This window comes from Martes martes (genome assembly GCF_963455335.1).
Source record: "Martes martes genome assembly, chromosome: 3".
Taxonomy (NCBI): domain Eukaryota; kingdom Metazoa; phylum Chordata; class Mammalia; order Carnivora; family Mustelidae; genus Martes; species Martes martes.
The window spans coordinates 192451878-192468531 of NC_137890.1; the positions used below are offsets into that span (position 1 = coordinate 192451878).

General features: G+C 46.7%; 1 protein-coding gene across 1 annotated transcript in view; it reads left to right on the plus strand.

Annotated features, from left to right (window-relative positions):
• Window positions 1-234: 234 nt before the first annotated feature.
• Window positions 235-16654, plus strand: part of STAT1 (signal transducer and activator of transcription 1) — a 38963-nt gene continuing 22543 nt past the window's right edge. The window contains exons 1-9 of the mRNA XM_080799518.1: window positions 235-393; window positions 686-834; window positions 3561-3689; window positions 4565-4709; window positions 5978-6076; window positions 12203-12292; window positions 12961-13039; window positions 13978-14069; window positions 14484-14635. Of these exons, the coding sequence (XP_080655644.1) occupies window positions 3562-3689; window positions 4565-4709; window positions 5978-6076; window positions 12203-12292; window positions 12961-13039; window positions 13978-14069; window positions 14484-14635 (785 nt within the window). The 5' untranslated portion in view covers window positions 235-393; window positions 686-834; window position 3561. The remainder of the gene's footprint in view (window positions 394-685; window positions 835-3560; window positions 3690-4564; window positions 4710-5977; window positions 6077-12202; window positions 12293-12960; window positions 13040-13977; window positions 14070-14483; window positions 14636-16654) is intronic.

The following is a 16654-nucleotide window of genomic DNA, read 5'->3' on the forward strand; positions in this document are numbered from 1 at the left end:
TCTAGAGGTAACCGCCAGCCCGCCGAGTTGCGACACCGGATCAGCCTCCCGACGCCCCGCGGGGGCCCTGCTCGGGGCCCAGGGAGGCCTCGGCGGGTTGGCTCGGCCGCGGCCGCGGCGGGGAGGCAGCGACCCCGCGGAACAGCCGCGTCCGATTGGCCGCGCGCGGCAGCCGCCCCCTGATTGGCGGAGGCGCGAGGAGGCGGGGCGCCGGGCGCTGTCTTTACTCCCAGCGGCTTCTTTCGGTTTTCTGCAGAGTCGGCCGCGGGCCCCGCCGCTTCCGGGACGACGCCCGTCCGACCCCAGACCCCGCAGAGGCGAAGCGGGTGCGACCACCCGGGATAGGCAGCCCCGCGGCGCCTCCGCCCACCGCTGCCCGACCCGGCGAGCAGAGTGAGTGGCCTGGGTTTCCGGGCGCCGGGGTGGGGCGTCCCAGGACCGCGCGGTCCCCGTCTGGCTGCCGGACGGACGCCCGGCGAAGGCCGCTTTGCAGGCGCACCGGCCACCGGGGAAGCACGCGTCCCCGGCACCCCGGGGTCCTTGTGGGTGATGAGCCAAGTCGTGCCCTAGCAGGAAGTCTTGCGAAGTAGGATTTCCCCCGTAAGACACTGCCGCGGTGCCCTGACCCAGGCTCTGCCCTCCGCCCCGCCCACTCCCCCGCGGGCGCCTCTTCTTCTCTCCACAGAAGGGACCGTTTGCTTGTGCCGTCGCCGGACAGCCGCCCCGGCCGGACGCTCGCGCTTGTGCATGCACCCCCCGCGGCGCTCGCCCCTCGCGTGCGCGGCGGCCGCTCGGCTTGGGTCCTCAGCCCCGCGGCGGGACACGAGGCGACAGGTCAGTAGGGTTCGGGAGAACGGACGGAGGAGCGCCTCATTTTGGACTCTTAATCCTGCGTCTGTATTTAGAGACGAAGGAGCTTCATGTCTTCCTGGAAAGTTCCTGCGAACCCCCAAGTGCCGTTAGTCTTTGAAAACCTGTGGCGAATCCTGAAGCGTCTGGGGGGTATCTGTGTGCGTGTGCGAGTGACTGAGCTTTGAGTGTTGTGTGTGGAGGCTGGAGAGGTTGTTCTCACGTGACGGAAGGAAGACTTGAGCCTCCGGCCCAAGCCCGTGTACAGCCGCTGCTTCACGAGCATGCGGAACCCAGACTCGCAGGAGCATCACAGGGTTTGCCCATCACTTTCTAATTCAATACGAAATAGAAGAGATTTCAGCCCAGTAAACTTGAGTACCTACGATGGGCAGGACACTGTTGGTGGCTTTTTGTTTAAAAAAAAAAAAAAAAAAAAAGGTAGCCCTGGCACTTCTGAAACTTACATCACACAGGGGAGAAATCCTAGAGCTTCATATGGAGCTGATACCGTCACCAAGGGTACAGAATGCGTGAGGCAAAGTCAAAGAAAGCTTAACTGTCTCTGGGAAAGTCCTAGACAGCTTTATGGAAGAAGGCGCTTTTGTATCTACCTTTGAATCATGGTAGGACTTAGGCAGAAATTCCTGGAGAGGCTGTTTTTAAGAGTGAGTGACAGCTGGAGCAGAGCGGAAATGTTGGGCATAGCCAAAACACTAGATAATTTGGTGACGAGTTTGCTTTGCTAGCAGATGAAGATAGGGTCCGGGTGCAAATCAGCCTAGGAATGGGCAAACTGTAGCAATTTTGAGCAAGACAGTGATGCGGTCCACCTGTGTACAGCAGGAGGCTAGCCTGGGAAGGAGGGTTGGAAGCAGAGAGGCAGGAGGTCTTGGGACTAGAGGGAGGAGTCCGCATAACACTGGAAGTTGAGCTGGGTGATTAGGGGATGATCATGTCCCTCCTTGAGTTGGGTAGGGGTTTAAAGAGATGATACTGATTCTGGATCTGTTAGCATGCATTTATTAATCACCTGCTCCGTGCTCTACTAGCTCTTCCAGTCTTAACAACCGCACTGTTGATGGGGAAGTGAGTTGCCTGAGGTCCTGCAATCTAGTAAGAGGTGTCACGCCCCCTCTGGCTGACCCCGTGGCCAGCCGATTTGCTGTAGGCACATCCTCATTACACACCCGCCAGGGTGGGGAAAGAGCCACAGGTTTGGAGTCACCCATGGGGTGAAATTAATTTGAAGTGCAAAATCAAATTCCTATAGCAGGTGTGCCAAGGAGTGGGTTTGTGTCCATTTCCACTGGCATGTGTGATGGTAACTAGCTTTACTGTCCCACCATATCCTTGCTTTTCTTCGGAAGGAAAGTCGTGGAGTAGGCATGACTTCATGCCTGCACGAGCATGCTTGACAGCAAGCATGCATGACTTTTCCATGCCCCGCTTGAAAATGCAGACCCCTTCCGCAGAGGCCTGGTAGGATGCGAGTCATGTGTACCCACGATGCGTGAGCCAGCTGTGCGCTGGTGTAAATCCCGACTTACGCTGTGGTAATGGGAGGCTCTCCGTTTTCCGCATAGACGGTAGGACTTCCTTAAATCAGGGTTTTGTTTTCGTTTCCTTAGACTGCTCTGCAGAAAATGATTTACGGTTATCCAAAGAGACAGTAGTACTCTAGTTTTTGAAATTATACTTAACAGTGTTGTTTCCATCTTTAAATTATTACTGAGCTTTAAGAGTTTTCATACTACTTTTATTGTTCGAAGTAGACCAAGAAGAAAATCTGTTTTAAAAGGTATAGGACAAAAATAATTCATTTTAGCATATGAATCACAAAGCATAAAATATTGGTTTAAAATTCTTTGAGTTAAATTACAGGTGTACTGTATTTCTTTTCTTTTTTTTTTTAAGATTTAATTATTTATTTTAGAGCAGGCCCACGAGAGCAGAGGGAGGGTTGGCAGGAGAGGGAGAAAATCTCAGGCAGACTCCACACTGAGCTCAGAGTCCAGTGTGGGGCTTGACCTCACGACCCTGAGATCATGACCTGAGCCAAAATCAAGAGTCAGATGCCCAACTGACTGAGCCACCCAGGTGCCCCAAATGTACTGTATTTCTACAAGAGCAACTTTTGGAGGGTTCTTAGGATTTGTCTGGAAGCAAATCTAACGAAATAATGTTTTTCATTATTTATTCAATAAAAGTACAGATTCATTTCAAAGTCATATCATGAGCCTGGCACTGTTCTGGAGATATAGCGTTGAACAGTCCGCCCACCCTTCAAATTCTTCCCTTCATTCATTCCCTTTATTCCTTAGAATAAAAAAGAAAATACATGGTGGGTTAGCTGGTGGTAAGTGCTATGGAAAAAAACACATCAGGGCGGAGGGATAGTGTTTTAAGAGGTGAGATGTGATGTCAATTTAAGTAAGGGGCCGAAAAGTCTTCCCTGGTATGTTGGCACTTGAGCAAAAGGCCTGAAGGTGTGTTTTCTGGAGAAGGAAAAAAACAAACAAACCCAAACCTTAATTAAAAAAAAAAAAACAGACCTCAGAATGTAAATACCATTTAAATAATGTATTTCAGAGACAAATTATGTTTTGGATTAAGTAAGATATTTAAAAGAAGCATGGTGCTAGGTACACCTTCTTTGGAACTGTGCTCTTCCATTCCTGACCTAGGTCTTGTGCTCTGTTTCCTGGCAGGATGTCGCAGTGGTATGAGCTGCAGCAGCTTGACTCCAAATTCCTGGAGCAGGTTCACCAGCTCTACGATGACAGTTTTCCCATGGAAATCAGACAGTACCTGGCACAGTGGCTAGAAAAACAAGACTGGTAAGGGACGCTCACTTCAAGTTTTTATTATTTTTTTTAAGATTTTATTTATTTATTTGACAGAGAGAGAGAGATCACAAGTAGGCAGAGAGGCAGGCAGAGGGGGAGGGGGAAGCAGGCTCCCCGCTGAGCAGAGAGCCCTGTGCTGGGCTCGATCCCAGGATCCTGAAACCGTGACCCGGGCCAAGGGCAGAGGCTTAACCCACTGAGCCACCCAGGAGCCGCACTGAATAAGAGATGAATCTCATTGTAGCCATTTGGATTATCTGTTGCAGAACAATATGTTGGTTTGAAAAATGGCATGCCATTTTTTTTCACTAACTGTGTTAGTCATTAAGTGCTTGTATGTAGTTTGTCCATTGAATTATGACATGTACTCCTAAATGCTTTGGACAAGGTAGATAATTTCCCATGTTAGGATCCAGGTTAGAGAAAGAAGTAAGTTAAAAGAAATAATGATAGCCTGATTATGGTAAAACATTGATTAGAAATAGGAAGAAGGTAATAAAATTAGGGGGTTAGCTCTAAAAACTTGATATGTATTCTATTTTAAAATTTACTATATGCTGATTGCAAAAATTTTAAATGGCACACACAGTAAAGGCCCCTGTTGATCTTTCCCCCCTCCGGCGATAATTACCATTAACAGTTTTCATGCACAATCTGAGTTCGGGAATTTTTCATGCTAATTGTATGTAATGGAAATATTATACAAGCTGCTGTTAAAAGCAATGTCAGTCTTAAAAGAAGGAAAAATAACCTAGGAGAATGCTTAAGACTTGGTTTCTTAAATAATTTTCATTAGGAAAGCGATGTTTATTTTGTCTGTTGAAAGTAGTACCTGAAATGAAATGTGTAAATTTTCAATCTCCCAGGGAGCATGCTGCTAATGACGTTTCATTTGCCACCATCCGTTTTCATGACCTCCTGTCCCAGCTGGATGATCAGTATAGTCGCTTTTCTTTGGAGAATAATTTTTTGTTGCAGCATAACATAAGGAAAAGCAAGCGTAATCTTCAGGTATGACTTGGTTTTGCATCGTAGATAAAATGTTCCCAAGCCTATGTAAGAGTTTTTTTTTCATTGAGCAAATACTCTTGAGCATGCATTCACTGGTATTTTTAAAAGTTTCAGAGACGGCAAATAAACTCTCTTTGTATTGCTAATATTTTATAGTGTGAGCAAAGTAAAATATCGGTTCATTTTGTAAATACATAAGGAATTTCCAGGTTTAAGTGTATCACCTGTTGGGTGTCAGTGACTCTGAGACAAATGTGATGCTGTCACCTTCTTTTACTACAAGTTGTTGAAATTGAAACCAGGGGACAGGGTTACATTTTAAAAGCCGTGAGCGGTCGTACCATGCAGAAGCTCAAAGGAGCTGTAGTAGTAGTCCCGTCCCAGCCCTTGGTGTCCAGATGAAGAATCAGTCCAGAAAGGTTTGATGACCCAGAGCTCTGACAGACTCGGTGAATTGGAACGAGGTCTCACTTTTCCCTGCTTTTGGAGGAGTTGCCGTCCCACAGAAGACAAAGTCAGGGGGAGTCCCAGGCCGGAGACAGTGGGCTACAGGGTTTTAGGAGTTTTTCAAAAGGCTCCCAGCATCCCTTAAGACTGGCTACTCTATTTACTTGTGTCACAACAGAACTTTTCTGTCTCAGTGAAGGTGAGAACGATCATTTTCTTATTTCAATGTAACCAAACTTCAACTATCTAAGTTAGAAGCTTAAGTTAGAAGCTTTTCCTTCCCTTGTGAACGTAGCTATGCTTTTATAATACCAGCGATGGGGAAGTTAGGTGAGATTTACAGAAATTTGCTCTCCTACAGACCTTGCTTGAGCATACTTGTTATAAAGAGCCACGGTTGCCAGCATTTTGCAACCTGCTTTGACAAGGAAATAGAAAAACTGAAAGGAATATCTTTGATAAATTCAAAGCAGAGACCAGCTGAAAACTTAATTGAGAAATATCATTTGCATTGTATCAGGACCCTAACAGAACATAAATGGCCTCAAAAACAACACAAATTAAAGTAAAACTATTAGCAGAACTGTGTATGAAGTTACTTGGGTTTTTTAATCAAGAAATAATTTAGGTACCTGTACTTACTGGAAAGGTTTTGTCTTAATTTATTAAGAGTATTTTTATTTTTACCAAAAATAGCTTGCATAGAATTTAATAAATACAAGAGGAGGCTTTTCGGTAGATAGGAACAAATTCAATTTATAATAGTATACAGTGGCTTAAACATTCTGAAATTTGTTTTTATTCTAACAACCCATATCTAGGATAATTTTCAGGAAGACCCAATACAGATGTCTATGATCATCTGTAACTGTCTGAAGGAAGAAAGGAGGATCCTGGAAAATGCTCAGAGATTTAATCAGGTACTTTTTTTCCTAACGGAACACTGAAGATTGTAGTAAAATAAAAATGCATTCATTTACCCAACAAATATTATGAACACCCTGTAGGGAAAAGTCCTCTGATCCTATAGCCCCAGGAAATGGGAAAGATCAGATACAGAGATTGCATAGACCTGGGCTTTAAGAAAGGACTATGATCTGTTGGAAGTCATTCTGGTGAGGGAGAGAGATAATACATAAACAAAATATTTTCAGATAGTGACAGTTCCTATGCGGATACCAAAGGAGGATACTGAGATACAGTAATGAAGTATCTGGAGGTGGGGTTATGTCTTTAGATCAGGGTGAGGGTCGGGCAGGGAAGGAGGCGGCAGACAGAGGGAGAGGAGGTGGAAGTGGATTCAAGAAAGGTGCAGCTGGTGGAGGTAAAAAGTGGCAGATTATATTTGGGACATGGTACCGATTGGGCTTATATTGAAGGATCAGACATGGGAGTGAGGGAAAGTGCAAAACTGAAGATGACTTGATGGTTTGCAACTTGAATCACTTGGAGATATTGTTCATCGAGCTGGGGAGGAGAGAAAGGCCGGGGGAGGGCTTTTGTAGGACATGGTATGTTTTGGAGGAGAAGAACAAGTTGATGGGAAAATTAAGACCTTTGTTTTGAATAGGATCGAGTTACCTTTTTTTTTTTAAAGGTTTTATTTATTTATTTGACAGACAGAGATCACAAGTAGGCAGAGAGGCAGGCAGAGAGAAAGGAGGAAGCAAGCTCCCTGCTGAGCAGAGAGCCCGATGAGGGGCTCGATCCCAGGACCCTGGGATCATGACCTGTGCCGAAGGCAGAGGCTTTAACCCACTGAGCCACCCAGGTGCCCCGTTACCTCTTTAAATGTACAAGACATCCAAACAGAATGAGTCAGATTTGTTTTAGCACCGAGATTTTTGATCAGAGTTTTACTAATATTAATACAAACCACCTTAGCGGTCAGGGTCAGATTTTTAAAATCGCTGTGGCATCTGTTCATCCCCTTCTTGACGGCTGAGGTGCCAGAAACAACAAGAAGGCAATGAAACAAAGTTGTGAAACCACCGTGTGGGTTGTTCTGGCTAAGACCTTCCGCCAGGAGGAGGAGAATACCAGAGTAGTAGGACGTGAGTAGCAGGGGCGAATGCCCTTCTCCATGCGCTTTCCGGGCATTTGATCCAGTTTTTGTGAATCTGCTGCTTCCCTGGGCATTTAGTTCCGGGCCCTCTGGAAGCGCGCTGTTGCGCTGAGCGTTTCAAGAGACGCATTATTTGTTCTCAACTCGAGCTAGCGCATCTGGCCCCGGCCTCATGAACAGAAGTGCCTCTCAGTGTCGGCCGCCTGGGCGCCTCTGCAGGGGGTATGCTTGTCTTCAACACGCGTTCCGCAGCTGCGAGGTTTTCAGCAGGACGTTGCGACTGTGTGGGATTTTCATCTTAACAACACCAGGCAATGGTCTGGCTACTCCTGTGTGTCCAACTTGAGAGGGCTGCCAAGAGCAGAGATGGGCAGGAGAACCAGCTTTCCACCTCGGCAGCCAAGCATTCCTCGCCTCCCATTTGGCCCCGAGGCCCAGAGTGGGCACTGGGAGGCAGAGTAGGGGACTTCTCGCCCAGATGAGCCTCCTCTCCTGGGTATGCTCTGGGTTTTGAAGGCTTGCCAGTGGTTTTCTCCCCTTTAAAAATGTCAGTGATCTGGGGAGAGGACCATCTTAAGCCTCTCAGGAGACCCCTGAGTTACTGGTGAGCACCTTTCAGGAGGTTTAGTTGACTGCCCGCTGAGAACGAGAGAAGCAAGCGCTTCTTAGGGTTTGAGGGAAGGATCTGGATGTCTGAGGCCATCAGGGAAAGGGAAATGGCCCCCAAGTTACCCAGTCTACTGTGGGCTGGGAAATTGAGAAACATTTCTTTGCCATTTCTCCCCCTTGTTGAAGTAACTACGTTTTAATAATGTATCTTTTATGCATACTGACATATGATGTGTGATGTCTGTATTTGGTTCTAAGTAACTCCATTTTGGCTCTGGGGGCATTTGGAGAATCTAGATGAAACAAGAGTGTCCATGACTTGACTGACAGTTGTGGAAACTGATAGGTACAAGGGGATTCAAGAAATTCAACAAGTTAAAAACATGCAAACTTGAGAGTGTTTATAGTGTTCAAATTCTATGAAATTTTATAGAAATGTTGGGATAGGAAAATTTTGTTCCTCTTATTTTTTGTTTTACTAAAAGAACTTTTAGAAAGTATGTGTAAGAGAATACTTTTAAAGAATATTATATGTAGATACTTCTTAGCAAACTATGAATGTTTTGTTTGCTGCCATCATTGCACACTAAGCTTTTTCTTTCTCATGTGTTGTGTGCACACGTGTGAGTGTGTGCGTGTGTGTGTGTGTGTGGCGAAAAAACTCTATGTGTGGATAAAATTTAGGTCCATAGGGTTCACCACAGGGAGTGGGGATGGGTTCTTTCAGATTGGAAGAAAAGACACAAAGTGGCTCTCAGGTTTCCCTTTGTTAGAGTTATCAGGGACGCCTGGGTGGCTCAGTTCGTTAAGCATCTGCCTTCAGCTCAGGTACTGATTCCAGGGTCCTGGGATCGAGTCCCGCATCAGGCTCCCTGCTCAGTAGGGAACATGCTTCTCCCTCTACTTGCTGCTCCCCCTGCTTATGCTTTCTCTCTCTCTCTCTGACAAATAAATACAAGGGGCGCCTGGGTGGCTTGGTGGGTTGAAGCCTCTACCTTCGGCTCAGGTCATGATCTCAGGGTCCTGGGATCGAGTCCCACATCAGGCTCTCTGCTCAGCAGGGAGCCTGCTTCCTCCTCTCTCTCTGCCTGCTTGTGATCTCTCTCTCTGTCAAATAAATAAATAAAAATTAAAAAAATATATAATCTTTAAACAAAAATAATAGAATTACCATATACTGAATGCTTTTTTCAGGACCTGTGCTAAATATTTTATAACATCATTTAATTTGAATAAGTGTTTTCAAAACCGTCACTGAAATTAAGTATTCTTATACACATTTTACAGATGAAAAAACTAAGGTTGACGGGGCACCTGGGTGGCTCAGTGGGTTAAAGCCTCTGCCTTCAGCTCAGGTCATGATCCCGGGGTCCTGGAATCGAGCCCCGCATCGGGCTCTCTGCTCAGCGGGGAGCCTGCTTCCCTCCCTCTCTCTCTGCCTGCCTCTCTGCCTACTTGTGATCTCTGTCTGTCAAATAAATGAATAAAATCTTAAAAAAAAAAAACAAAACTAAACTAAGGTTGAGGGGTCAAGTACTTTGTTCAAGGCCACAGAGCTAATGAGTTTGGAATTTAAACCTAGAATTGTCTGACTCTAAAACCCATTCATTAGAGAAGTTGCTTCATCTGTCTTGGGGATTCGGACTTGTGAGATGGGAGAGGAGGGCATTCTGACCGGGACCTCTGGCACCCATCCAGTGCCTGTCACGTGTCCTCTTATTTGGACAGCCACTTGTTCCATTGAAGAGAAGCCTCCCTGAGCAGACTTTTCCTTGGTCTGGGGGTGCGTGTGGAGCTCAGTTCTAATGAAAACCCTCCAGACAGGGTCTGTATGTGGTGCAGGTGTGACATGAGAAAGAGTAGACGAGTCCCTTCCAACTTCAACGGTTTGTGTAAAGTTTGCATTTAATTCCAGTTCACGTGCAGTGTAACAGTAGTTTCAGGTGTGGAATATAGTGGTTCAGCCCTTCCACACCCAACTAGAGCGTTTGATGTGCAGCAGAGGCAGGAAGCTGTACGGAGCTGCTCAAAGCGACAGCTCCTTCTGAAAGGCCCGAGCAGCCCTGTTCGTTCCTCAGTGACACGTGGGGCACCTAGGGGTACCAGAGATCACAAGTAGGCTGAGAGGCAGGCAGAGAGAGAGGAAGGGAAGCAGGCTCCCCACTAAGCAGAGAGCCCGATGAGGGGCTCGATCCCAGGACCCTGAGATCATGACCTGAGCCGAAGGCAGAGGCTTCAACCCACTGAGCCACCCAGGCGCCCCCAGTGTAGCATATTTTTAATGCACACTTTACACAGATATAATTCAGACGCTTTGAACTTCTGCAATTCCAGAGTATATAAAAGAAGGAAAACTTCCAGAGTTTTCTGTAAACAGAGAATCACTTAGATCACCTAAACATAATAAAGATAGAACAGAAAAGAATATTATCAGCCAATTTCACTTCTGAATATCAATGTAAAGTTCTAAACAAAATATTTTAGTGATCAGAATTCAGTAATACATTAAGAAAACAATATATTATGACCAAGTAGAATTTATTCCAGATTATAATTACAGAGTAGGGTGTGGCTAGGAAATGCATTAATGTAATTCATTATGTAAGTAGATACAAGGAAGAAAAAGCATATGCTTATCTCTATAGTTGCTGAAAAGGGTTGACAAAATCCAACACCCATCCCTGATAAAAGACACTAAATAATATACAAACTGATGGGTACCTCTTCGCATATTAAAATACATATCTCTCAGTGCTGTAGACAATGTCTTATGTAGTTTGGAACACATCAGAACTGTGGCAAGGATGTCCACTATTTCCACTGATACTTAAATAACATTATATTGGTGGTATTCGCCAATACAGTTAGATAAGAGAACACCATGAGAGATATAAGAATCAAAAGCAACGTCATGGAGATACCGGCTGTCCCTGAGTTATTCATAATTTTAACATGATCCCGATAGAAGTAACAAGTTTCTTTCTGAAGCTATGAAAGTCGTCAGGAAAATAACTCTGCTAGAATAGCAAGGAAGCTAGCAGAGAAACACGGCAAGAAGACGGACCCCGCTCTATTAGGTACACACCAAGCCCTCCAGGGTTAAACACTGTTTAGAGGTTCAGGTTTAGGAAGAGAAAAACCCATGGAAAATCAGAGAAAGTCTAGAACTTGCACCCAGGTATGTAAGGAACTTTGTGTGATAAAAATGGCAAGTTAGAGCTCTGGGGAAAATAGGAAGTTTTCATTCACTGTTGTTAAGACACGTGGACAGCCAATTGGGAAAAAAGTTAAAATTGTCCCCACACTTTTTCACAGTAAACACAAGAATAAACTTCAAATGGATTAGAGATCTAAAGGTAGGAAAAAAAGAAACCATTTAAGTGCTAGGTTGAAAATGGGAGAACTTGTTTCTAATCTGTCAATACAGAAAGGCTTTCTAATAGGAAAAATCCAGATATAAAAGAAGAAAATCCTGATAAGTTTGAAGGGGTAAAAATGCTCACATAGAATCTGCGCCGTGTAGGCCTCCGTAAGGAAGGTCGATGGGCACAGTTTTTGCCATGGGAGGGGCTTTAACTCTAAACAAAAATAGCGTCTTTCTAGAATCTAATCTGTATGAGAACAGTCTCGTGTTTCCCGCTCTACCACCAGGGTCTGGGAATTGTCTGACCTTGACTTAATAGCGAGTAAGTCTTGCTGCGTGAATAAACCAGGGAACACCTTAAACGAGGAACACGGAGGTGCTGCTACGTCTTGAGTGCTCTGAAGGACGAGGACTGGATCCTCTGTGTGTCTCGGTTGATAGTCATGACTTCTGAGTAGCACACAGTCACTGAAGTCGGGAATGGCAGTGCTGTCCAGTTTCGACAGGCCTCTGGGTCACCTGGGATCTTGTCAAAATGGGGCTTCTGATTCAGTAATCAGTGAGGCACTCAGAGTCTGCATTTCTCGCTAGCTCCCGGGCAGTGAGGTGCTGCCGGTCTGGGGGCCACAAGGAGTCGCGAGGCTTTATGACAAAGAAGTACAGGGTTCATGGGAATAATCTTGTCTATAAAATTTGAGAAACCCTGACGTGAACTTCCTGTGTGGTACCATGCAACTGTATGAGTTAATGGAAAATTCCAGAAATACTCTGTATATAGCAGACATGAACTGAGCCGAGTCTTTCTGTAGCCTTTCTAACATTTCGCCAGCATTTTCCAGGGCCTTGAGAACTAGCTGTTTCTGGTCAATGCTGATGTGGGAAGCTTGTAGGAAGTTTCGGAAGGTCTGGGGGTAGGTGGTGCACAAGGTGTGGACTCGACTTCGGAGAGTGACCAGCAGGTGACTGTGGCAGAGGACATCGTTGGTAACCACGCCCCTCCCATTGCAGGCGCAGTCGGGGAGTATCCAGAGCACCGTGATGTTAGACAAGCAGAAGGAGCTTGACAGCAAAGTCAGAAATGTGAAGGATAAGGTTATGGTGCGTATTGAGTCAACATGTATGTTTAGCCTCTAACTTTTTGTAAGACGAGAAAGGTATCAATTACTTGAGTGTAAACGTGGTTAACTGATTTCAGTCTTTTAAGTAGTTGAGAAGGAAAGTTTTGCTGAAGTTCCAAACCATACGTAAACAAAGTAGTTAAACCAACCAGCGGATTAGACTTTTATGGCCCCTGTTACAGCTTCAGACACTGAACTGCTTTCTTTCTTCCTTGCAAGATTGTGCAGTAACTGTTGACTTTGCCCCAGCACCCAATAAACTAGATGTTGCTGCTTGAAATAGCCTTTGGTGGCCGCGCTTCTCAAGCTGGCATGTTCTTGGGGTTATGCAGAGGCCCCAGGACAAATGTCGCTCCTCTTTCTCAAGGACCTGTTTAATTCTGGGCCTGGGAAGGGAAGCATTAAAGTAGAAATCAAGGGAAGCTAGTCTGAAAATAACCATATGTCTTCCTCTTAAAAAAAAAACTATTATATTCTTATTAAAGAAATAGAGATTATTATGTATGTGACTAGAATTTTGCAAGTGGAATCCATCTTTGAGGGTGCAGGACGGTTGCCAGGGTTTCTGGGTCCTACAGAAACGATAATCTATTCCCCAAAGTCTTTGGAAGCGGGTCGGTGGGAAAACCTGTTTGTCTTTATTTACAGTGTATAGAGCATGAAATCAAGACCCTAGAAGATTTACAAGACGAATATGACTTCAAGTGCAAAACCTTGCAGAACAGAGGTAAGACTTCATGTCTAAAGCAGTGCCCATTGGCCGTCCTTTCTTCTGTTGACACGAGATGGAGAAGACAAGTATGTCTTCATGTTTGCCAAATGCTTTATGACTCTGAACTGCTAGTCTTGGCTTCTTGGTGAGGCAGGCCGGTGTTAACCTCTGTACTGTTGACCTTTCGAGCCGGATCCTCGCCCGAGGGGCTGTCTGTCCGGTGCCTGATAGGGTAGTTAGCAGCAGCCCTGATTTTTAGCCACCAGATGGCAGTAGAACTATTCCTTAATCCCCAGTGGTGACAGGTCAGACACTGCCACATGTTTGGGGGCAGGGATGGCAGGCCAGTATCCCTGGCTGTCGACAACCACTGGCTATGTGTCACTCACTTTACTTACTGTACCTAGCCCCCTGATTGACGGAGCCAGACAGGTGTGTGGAGTTTCCTGGCTTGAAGCTCCTTTAAACAATGCAGCTCCATACGCTGGCTGTAACCCTAGAGATCACTTGGAGGATACTGGGGTTGGTCTGGGGACATTATTAGGACAATTTAGGGAATAGCATGACAGAAAGGAACCTCAACTACTCCTTTCTAATTGTGTACTTCTCTTTCAAAGCTGCACGTACACTTTGTATAAATTTTTTATCCGGGATTTTGGATTTTGTTGGTTATATTCATTTAGGTAATATTCTGACAATGATTTAAGAGCCGGACGGTGCTGTGTCCAGTTTACATGGGTCATTGAAAACAAGAACTTTGTTTTAGCCTGTCCAATTTTTTTTAAACTGATGACATTTTTTTAGTTTTGTTCGATGAAAATTGAAGATCAAACTTGGATTTGTCAGCAGATAGCATTTGGATTCTATTTCTTCTAAGTGGGTGTGAATCTTGGATTTAGTTGGTTTTGGTTTTTTTACATTTATACTTACCTGCTGTCTCTCCCACTTCACAGAGCATGAAACCAATGGCGTGGCAAAGAATGATCAGAAACAAGAACAGTTGTTAATCCAGAAGATGTATTTAATGCTCGACAATAAGAGAAAGGTAGTGATTCACTTTCCAGAATAATGTGTTCCTTTTGTCACAGACTATAAGTAATGGACATGAAGTTTAGAATAGAGGAAACATTATTTTTATAACCACTTGGCTTAGAGCCCCAGTTGAAATATTTGCTTTCCTTTTTTTTTTTTTTAAGATTTTTTATTTATTTGTTTGACGAAGAGAGAGAAATATCATAAGCAGGCAGGCAGAGAGAGAGTTGGGGAAGCAGGCTTCCTGCTGAGCAGAGAGCCCGATGCGGGGCTCGATCCCAGGACCCTGAGATCGTGACCTGAGCCGAAGGCAGAGGCTTAACCCACTGAGCCACCCAGGCGCCCCTTGCTTTGCTTTTTAAAAACATTTTTAAATTCAGTGATTAAAGATGAATCGACTTCACTTTGTCTCTTCCTCTCCCTTTAGGAAGTAGTTCTCAAAATAATAGAGTTGTTGAATGTCACGGAACTCACCCAGAAAGCCCTGATCAACGACGAGCTTGTGGAGTGGAAGCAGAGACAGCAGAGCGCCTGCATCGGGGGGCCCCCCAACGCTTGTCTTGATCAGCTGCAGAACTGGTGAGAGTCTCTGAATCTGACCGCCGACCCCAGGAGCCCATAAAGCGTACATTCCAGTTGTTAGTTGGAAGGACCCTGTCGAGACTTTCGTTTAGACTTTGATAGAGCCCAGCTGCCTCTTGCCCTGGTGACCCTTGAAAAGCGCACATTTTTCATGCCTGTGGCCGAGGTCAGCCAAGTTCTGCTTGGTCTGGAGCAGTCCTCTCCCTACTGTGCCTGTCCCATGGGATACGTCATTTGCACCAAAGCACTGGTGTCATAGTCCTCACATCACATATCGAACGGCTCGAGCCCTAATGTTTAATTAAAAACAAAATAGCATGAGACATTTTCCAGGCTTCCGTGAAGTAATCGTTTGGACCGTTCTCTCCGTCAAATATCTAGTAAACGCTTATTAAATGCCGTGTGCCAGGCGATGAGTGACTCTTGGTCCTACCCGGGAGGAGTCTCCGTGTGGAGGCGGAAGGTCCACGCCTCCCCCTGTGCTCTAAGGACGGGCTGCCCAGGGTTCTGGGGAGGACGAGGGAAGCGGCAGCAGCGGAGTTTCCGAGAAGGGCTCTCGCGCTGACTTGAGCCTGAAGGGGAGTCCTTCCTGGAGACCAGGGAGGAGAGCAGCGGGGACAGAGGCAGAGGAGACAGAGGCGAAGCTGGGCATGAGGGGGGCCTGCGGTGCCGCGTATGGGGTGGCTGGAGGACGGGGTGCGGCGCGGGCGGAGGATGGTGGAGGTGGCGGGAAGCAGGAGGCTTGATCCGGTGCGCACTGATGAGCCTGGCGGGGCTTTTGATTCAAGGGCAGGGTCACTCCTCGGGTATTTTGTTTGTTTGACTTAGGTCACTCTGGCAGCAGTCTGGAGGATAGACTAGAGACAGAAAGGCCAGCCAGGTGACCGTGGGCGCACTAGTGTCATCCAGGGGACGGCCGACAGACCAGAGCCGGGGACCGTGGTGGGTCAGAGTAGGGGTGAGGGGAGGGCAGCCTGCAACAGTTTCCGAGCACCCAAGGACCACAGATCTCAGCACCCTTTTTTTTTTAAATTCACGATTAATACTTAGCCGTTCATTTGTATTCTGTGGATTGCCTGCTTGTATTCCAGATTTCTTGTTGGTCAAAACAGAACTTCCCAGCCCAGTGTACCTCCCACAATGGGCCTTGAGAACCACTGGCAACCCCCGCCCCCACCCGTCCCCAAACCTCTCCTGCTGCCTAGGGAAGCCCTGGGCTGTCCGGAGCCCCCTCGTGGTCATTTGTCACGTTCGCATGTGTGCCGTGGCTTGAAGGAAGTTGGGAAGCCCCCGGTTAGGATCCCCCGGAACTCGCCCGCGGCCATCAGCCTTTCTCCTTTCACGGCCAAGGGCTGCTCCTTGGGTGCTTTGAACGGGATTCAGGGAATGAAACCGTGAAGCGAAGGAGATGTGTTCACGGGGAGAAGATCTTCCTCTGTTACTACGCCAGGGAGTCAAGCCGCAGTCGCACAGCCTGACTCGGCTCACAGGCCCTTCACTGGAAGCAAAGAGGGACCTGAAAGCAATCAGGAGTTTCCTCCGTGGTTTATATTTTGAGTGTCTAGAGTGAGCGCCTTTGCAGCCGCCTTTGCCGCCGCCTTTCAGTTCAGTAAAGCGGTAACCTTCCTTCCCTCTCCTCCCCCTGACCCCGGCCTGTCAGTCCCTCACTGTGCGGCTTCCAAGCTGTTCTCTTGCTCCTCTGTGTCCTGATACACAACCTGCACGGGCCCCTCGCTGCCTCCAGCATCAGCTGTCACAGCAGACCTTTGCTGTGCCCCCTGCCTCTGCCCTCGTCTCTGCTTGTCCCTTTAAGTCCCGGTCATCATGCAGGTCAGCAGAAGTCACAGGCCTCCAGCAGGCCCCATCTCCGCAGGTCTGGGCCGAAATCCATTGGTTTCTTCCCCCCACATAATACTCTTTAATGGCAACGTGAACCTTGTTCTCTGTGCAGAGAGTGGCCGCTCGGATAACTCAGGTGTTGCCCGGGGAAACCACTCGTCCGTTTCCACGGTTCCC